The sequence below is a fragment of the Histomonas meleagridis genome (genome assembly GCF_020186115.1).
Source record: "Histomonas meleagridis strain 2922-C6/04-10x chromosome Unknown contig_23, whole genome shotgun sequence".
NCBI classification, from domain to species: Eukaryota; Parabasalia; order Tritrichomonadida; family Dientamoebidae; genus Histomonas; species Histomonas meleagridis.
Window position 1 is genome coordinate 791028 of NW_027150820.1, and position 7827 is coordinate 798854.

Consider the following 7827-nt stretch of genomic DNA (forward strand, 5'->3'; position numbering starts at 1 on the left):
TTTTGGGGGTACCCAGACGACCGTTAATGGATCATTTTCTAATCAAACTCGCACTTTTTCCTTTTCCAAAGTGCCACGACGATCAGCTTCTGTTGATAATAAACGCGTTAACCAAACCTCTAACTTTCAATCTTCACCTAAAAAAGAGCAATTTCTTGAAAACACAGAAATTCTACTAAAGAATGGTGAAATTGAATCAAATTCAACTGAAATTGTTGAAGCCATTATTGATGCAATTACAAGTAAAAGCCCATCTGTACTTAATCGAGGACTTTCTGTTCTAAATAAAGCAATTCAATTAATTCCTGATGCTTTTAAGGAAAGTTTATCAACTATAATTCAAGTATTATTACGCGAAGATAATTTTGGAATGATAAAAACTAAAAAACTTTCGTCCAAAATTCTTAATTTTATAATTAATAATTATGACACAAATGAAATTATAAAAATCGCATTATCAATACCTAATTCTATTTCATTAATTACTTTTATTCAACAAATTATAAATCATTCAATAGAAGTATTAAATAATAGGCGAATAATGAATAAAGTTTTAAGTAATTGTTGTTTCATATGTAAAAAGTTTCCAAAAGATAGACAAAATGCATTAGAATTAATTATGTTAATTTGTGATTCATATCCAAATGAATTTAATGAATTTATTAATTCATCAAATGAAGAATTAAAAAATGATTTAATCGAAATGGGCGTTATAAAAGAAAATTCTTCAAAAATATTTGCAAGTTCAGATGTTGAAAGTATTCCTGAATCAGACAAATCCGATGCTGAATATTCTGTAAATGAAAATAATGAGAAAAATGTATCTGAAAATTCAAAAAATAAAATGAATTCGAAATTTGAATTTAATGACAAAACAAACGAAGAAGAAGAAAATGAAGATGAACAAATCATAAATAATAAGACAAATGAAAAAATTATTTCTAATCAAAAAGAAGAACAAATTATTGATAATAAGCCAAAAGAGAAAATTAACTACATTAATGCAAATGATTATCAAGAAGAGGAAGAAGAAATTATTGATGAGAAGCCAAATGAAAAAATTTACAATCAGAAATCTCAAATTAATGAAAATAAAAATAAGCAAATTGAAAAAATAACATATAATAAAAGAGAAGAGCAAATTGCTGAAAATAAAAATAATCAAAATGAAAGAATTATTTATAACCAAAAAGATGAACAAATTATTAATAACAAAAATAAGCCAAAAGATAAAAATATTTATCAGCAAACAGAAAATGAAGTTAAAGACAATAAAAACAAAACAAATATTAATTACAATAACAACAAAGCACCAAAAGAGAAATTCTTTAATAATTCTAACACAAGTAATAAAGAGAAATTCTTTAATAACAAATCAGACATAAGCAATCAAACAACAAAAGACAAATTCTTTACAAACACAATTAACCCAAAAAGCGAAAATTTCTTTCCGAATAATAAATATTCACAACGCGAAGAAGAACATTCATCAGATGAAGCGCCAACGAAACGAAACAATTCTTCTACAAAACCAAATTCACATTACGATAAAGATACAGAAGAACTTATGAATGCATTAATAAATAACAAAGATCGAACAGACGCAATCCGAAACATATGTAAATATCTCGAAGAAAACTCATGTAAGGACATTGACATCATATTACCGAATTTGATTTTGTTGACAAAAACAAAATATGCAAACGAAGTAGAAAAATGTTTTGATGTAATTGGGAAAAGCTTAAGTTCTCATCAATTATTTGATATTGTGATACCGCTTTGTAAGCGGAAGAAACCATTACCGTTTGTTGACTTCTTAATCCGAATTATTGCTGCTTCAAGTAAATGCGAATTGGAGCCAAACATCAAGAAAATTTTGCCAATTGTATCAAAATATTTGACAAATGAGTTACCAGCTCTTAGGAGATCTGCTACAATGATTTATGTTGAGATTTATAAATTAATCGGTGACGATTTCATTTCAGAAATCTCGAAATTAAAAAATGTTCAAAGAAAAATCATTTTGCACTTTTATCAAAATTCTAAAAAAAGTGTACAAAGCCGATAAGGAAATCAATAGATAATCGGTCGTTTAATTAAACGATTAAATTATCGGTTTTGCCTGAAAAAATTATCGCCAATAACCCATACTTGGGGTGCTCCAAATTTGTTGTGCTTGTATAGTTTACGCACCTCCTGATTAAGCAATGACAGAAGAAGAAAGAATTGATGAGTTAATTTCGCAGGCTTGCCAAAAATCTGTTGCTGTAAAGGATTTACTAGAAGACAATGATCCGAATGCTTCTTCTGCATTCAATGAATTATATGAAATTGCAAATGAAGCTTTGGAACTCCAGGAAAAGAAATTAACAAAAACAACCAAAGAATCTGAACAGATTAGTAAGACTTTGGAAGATGATAAATTAAAAATTAAACATTATGAAGAAGATATTATCCAATTTCAAAATGAAATCAAAACAATTAAAGACTCAATAGAAAATATTAGCTTCGAAATCATAAAAGAAACCAACCATTCAAGAGAACTTCAAGAAAATGTCGAAAGTGATTCCGAATTAAAGAATTCCATTTCCGAATTAACAGAAAAAATTGAACAGATCAAACGAGAAACTGAACAAGTAGATCAACAAATCATAGGCGAAAAGTCCAAACAAACAGAGCTCACAAAAAAGATCGAAACATATGAAAAAAAGTTAAATGACTTATCTGTACATTCAATGAGTAGGAAGAAAAAGAACCAAATGAAAGCCAAAGAGCTCAAGGACAAAATACGGAGAAATTCATCCCAACCAAATTTGAATAAAAATAAAGAATGTGAAGAGGAAGTAAAAGCTCCCGTAGGACCTTCAATGATTATACACAGAACACAGGACCCACGAGCAGATGAGCTCCGGACTCTTAGAGCAGAGATGGAGAACTGCTTGAAACAGAATTCTGCCGTCAAAGCTGAACTTAGGAACATCTTACAGGACCTTGAAGCAATGCACCTCGAGAATGCATCTCTGAAGACAATAATGAGAAGTTTAATGGATAATAAAAAATAAGATGTTATCAAAACATGCAATATCTGAATTTGCAACTAGTAGAAATTACAGTAAAATGATGAATTTTTTTTGTATTTTATTTTTCATGAAATGTTGGTCAAATAAAATAATTTTTTTAATTTTACCATTTTTCATTTTTCAGGATGCCCCAAATATGTGTTTTAGTTTTCAATATTTTCTATAGGATGTATCAAACATCAGCACCTAATACCGTTTGAACTTTTTCAACGTGTTCTATCAAACCGATGATTTTTTTAGAAAATTCAATGTGTGCATGGGAAAAGTGTCACATTAAGGACCTACATGCAAGCAAGCGATCCAGACTTCCTTTTGAAAATCGTTCTCATCGGTGACTCTGGTGTTGGTAAGACCAACCTCCTTTCTCGTTTCACAAGAGACCAATTCAACCCAGAATCAAAATCAACCATTGGTGTAGAATTTGCAACAAAAACTATGGAAGTTGAAGGCAAAACTGTTAAGGCACAGATTTGGGATACTGCTGGTCAAGAACGTTATCGAGCAATCACTTCTGCTTATTATCGTGGCGCAATTGGAGCTCTCCTTCTTTATGATATTTCTGCGGCATTGACATTCAACTCTCTTCCAAGATGGCTTCAAGAACTTCGTGAAAATGCAGACTCTAACATTGTTGTTATGCTTGTCGGAAATAAATGCGATCTTAGCGAACTTAGAGCTGTTACCACAGAAGAAGGAATTGGTTTCAGCAAGAGCGAAAACCTTCTTTTCATCGAAACATCTGCTCGTCAAAATTCAAATGTTCAAGAAGCTTTCACAACTTTAATCACAGAAGTTGTTCACCGACTTTCCAAGAACGATCTATCTAAAGGCAACACATCTCCTTCTCAACCTGAAAAAGGTGTATCAATCACAAGCCAAGAAAAGCCAAAGAAGGAAGGCTGCTGCAAATAAATTTCCCAAACTTTTATTCACTTTACCTTTGTTTTATGCTTTGATTTATTCATTGTTATAAATTTAGTTCCCAGAAATCATTACGATCAATATTTTCAATAGTTTACCAATATTTTTATGGGAAACCTTTTCATAGATTATTTGGCCAACGATTGGATTTTTGCTTTGAATTTTGTGATGATCGTTGGGCAAACAAATTTGAAAACCTGATTTTTTCTATTCAAGTAAAGTATTCAATAGCAAAGATTATTGAATAAAAAGTCATCGTATTTATATTCAAAAACTGATATCAGTTTGATTCTATCAAAACCGATCAAAAAGTGCTTTCCAAAATATTTTTTCAAATTTGTTGCAGCATTTATTCAGGTTTTGTGTTTATTTGATTCTTCTTTGACCTGAATTGATGATTAATTTTGGCTAAAAAAAAATAAACAATGTCATAAAAAACATGGTTTTACTCATTAATATTAAACCTTGGCATTGGTTTTGTATCTATTGGGTATTCAACAGCACTTTCCAAGAAAGTTGCCTTTTTAGCGATTCCCAATATTTCTTGTGCTTTTTCACATTCCTCATCATTTGGTTTCAAAATCCTCACAAACTTATACGCATTCGCCACTTCATCAACGAGTGGCTGCAACATCACAAGAAGCGAAAAATCGTCAGTTTCAATCGCACGATTAATCACAGGTTCAACACATCTATTCACAGTATTCAAATGTACTTTTGCTGCATCGCACATTGCCGGTATAATTTGCGATTTACATGCAAAATTTCCTTCTAAGTCAGGATATTTAACATGAATATCCAACTTACTTCGAAGGACTGTTCCTAATGCTTTTATTAGAGATACCCAAATACTCTGTTTCTTGAAGTAATTTCTAACTTCGTCAATTTGATGCATAAAAGTGGAAATACTTCCAGGATTTTCTTCAAATTGACAAATCAACAAAACAAGGTAAAGAGTTTTTGCGGCTATTCTGTAATCTCCACGCCAGTCACGCTCTGTAAGCAAAAATTTGAGAATTTGTGTTGTTGATTGAGTATGACGAGTTACTGCGAGAATAACTCGACGAACATATTTGGATTTAGGAGGATCAGTGGAGGCATACGTAGCCTTGATGACCCATTTAGGGACACCAGAAGCCATAATGGATCTGTATTTTTCCTTGAACTTGCAGAAGACTCCTACATCATCGGTTTTTGTCAAATTTGACTGGACGTGCGGCGGTTGTGTGATGGGTTCTTGGACGAAGTTAATTCGCTCAAGTCCACCTGTGAGAGGAAATATCATGTCAAGGACTTGAGAAGCAGTTGGTCTCTCAGAAGCATTTACTTTGAGACAAGCTCTTATAATACGAGCAAAATCAGGATCAAGACCAGGTGGAAGATTAATACGCCCTTGAAGAATAGGAAGACTTTCACCTGGATTGAATATATCATTTCGATATATTAATTTGTATAACGTGCACCCAAGAGCCCAGATATCGGATTTTATATCAATCGGTACAAATTTGTAAAGATCAATCATTTCAGGGGATCTGTAGTTTTCTGTAGTATTCTGTGAAATGTCATCCTTTATCATGTTATGTTGTGAGGTTTTTGTTGTATCATAAATTTGAGTTGTAGCACTACCAAAGTCACAGAGCTTAGGAAGGCCATCGAGACCAACTAAAAGATTTTCTGGTTTTATATCGCGATGAATAATTGGTGGATTTTGTGAATGAAGATATGAAACTGCTTTAACAATTCCATTAAAGAAAATAATAATTTCCTCACGTGTTAAAAATCTCTTACTCATAATTCCTATGGCTGTAGCTGGGCAAAATTCAAATAAGATATTGATGGTCAAATTATTTTCGTTAACTTCTGATGCATATAATTTAACAATGTTAGGATGTGGCTGAATAGAAGTCAAAAATGTAACCTCTTGTTTAAATTGCAGAAATCTGTTTGGAGTTGTACAATTTATAGTCTTTAATGCAAATTCATTATTATTTTGGTCAACGCAACGGTACACATTTGCATATCCACCTTCCCCAATCTTTTCTTTGATTGTAAGATTGTATGAATTAATTTTGATAGGCTTTCCTATAAAGCCTTCTGTTCCTCCAAACATCCACAATTGGTTAAAAGTGCCATTGTAAACTCAATTCAATTTATATCGTCTATCAAAAAATTGTGAGTAGGGGTGAAAATTGAATGGATAAAAAACTTTTTGAAATAGAGCCAAAATCCCAATTTTTACTAAAACGTATTCCGATGTCTCTCCAATTCGCGATTTTTACGACCGTATATAGTATTCAAAAAATAATAAACGGCGTTGAGTGGTTACAATGCACAGCAATATATTTCCAGGAAAACCTCATAAAGACTACACGAATTACAAAAAAAGGCCAATGCTCGAATGTGTTATAACTCAAATTTCAAAAGGATACTTAAGAATTTTCAAGATTGCACAAACAAGTGGAATTCCTGATTCCACACTCAGATCCTGGAAAGATAAATTAAAGCATAATCCTGCTTAGAGACCATGGAATAATGATCATGGTAGTGGTCATAGAATATTTACAGACATAGAAGAACAATCAATTAAGGATTTTATTGTCAGTTGTTTTTTACAACCAGGTTATGTGTTTACCAATGAAGACTTCATAGTAATCGCTATGAATGCATATTAAACAAAATATCAAAATATGACTTATTTTGAATAAACGAAAAATTTTTTAGTTTCACACCAATTCATCGCAGGTTTTAAAAATAGAAGCCATCTCTCTTCTAGGGTCATACATCCTAAAAAGAAATCAAATGTGACTGATAAAGTAAAATATAATTGGATCAAAACAATATAAAACCTTCTTACTTATGTTGATCATAGTAGAATTGTCAATGTGGATGAAACATGCTGGAAGTGTTTTCCGAATGGTAACTTGGCCAGAAAAAAAATCTGATGGAATATCGATTAACTTAAATTCATCAATTATAGCATCAATGACTGTCCTGGCAAGCATACGTTCAAATAGAACCAAAATTCCTCTTTAATTTATAGCAAAAGGGAAGACTGATCTTGTAGGAACAACACAAATTGGTGATGTATTATCTCACATGTTCACCAACTCAGAAAACGGATGGACCACTGAGGAAACATTTTATGAATATTTACTGTTTATCCGGCAACACTTCAATGACGAAGATCCTATACATTTGTTACATTACTCATAATATGAAGCCCACAAATGTCAATCAATTATTGATTTGGCAGAAACTCTGAATATTAAATTATATTTCATACCACCCGGTATGACTGAGGAATTTCAACCATTAGATCGAAGGGCCTTCCGGTGTTTGAAGGCTACATCACGTTGCCTGTTCCGAAAAGAGTACAATCAAAACAATGAAAAAAAATTTACTAAATCACAAGCAGCACAATGTATGGTTTGGGCATGGGAACACCTGCAACCCAATATAATCCAAGAATCTTGGTCAATCTATGAATAAAACATTTATTCATTAATTTTCTTTCAGACAAAGTATTCATATTGAAAGAAACGGTTTTTAACGGTCGTAAAAATCGCGAATTGGAAAGACATCAGGGTAATTATTCCATCCAATTGATATTTTAAAATGTTCATGAATCATTTGTACTATTTCTAAATAACCTTTATTAATTGCTAACATAAGTGCTATATAATATGATTTTAATATTTCCAAATTTATTTGATATCAAATTTCTGGTAACAAAAAAATACAACATGGATAAACATCTTTAGCAGTGATATCAATTTCAAATATCAAGTTTTTAGAGCGAATAATTTTATTCATCATTTTTTTGAGC

At 31.5% G+C, this 7827-nt stretch overlaps 3 protein-coding genes across 3 annotated transcripts; 2 read left to right on the forward strand and 1 right to left on the reverse strand.

Moving 5' to 3' along the window:
* Positions 1–2207: 2207 nt before the first annotated feature.
* GO595_003841 (uncharacterized protein) lies at positions 2208–3062 on the forward strand (the record flags this gene model as incomplete). The annotated part of the gene is made up of 1 exon (XM_067916906.1): positions 2208–3062. The coding sequence occupies one exon, from the start codon at positions 2208–2210 to the stop codon at positions 3060–3062; it is 855 nt and encodes a 284-aa protein (XP_067776128.1).
* Positions 3063–3365: 303 nt separating this feature from the next.
* GO595_003842 (ras-related protein RABA2a) lies at positions 3366–3992 on the forward strand (the record flags this gene model as incomplete). Its single annotated transcript, XM_067916907.1, has 1 exon — positions 3366–3992. One exon carries the CDS (start codon positions 3366–3368, stop codon positions 3990–3992), a length of 627 nt encoding a protein of 208 aa, XP_067776129.1.
* A 454-nt stretch (positions 3993–4446) lies between these two features.
* Positions 4447–6111, reverse strand: GO595_003843 (CAMK family protein kinase; the record flags this gene model as incomplete). Its single annotated transcript, XM_067916908.1, has 1 exon — positions 4447–6111. One exon carries the CDS (start codon positions 6109–6111, stop codon positions 4447–4449), a length of 1665 nt encoding a protein of 554 aa, XP_067776130.1.
* Positions 6112–7827: the final 1716 nt, after the last annotated feature.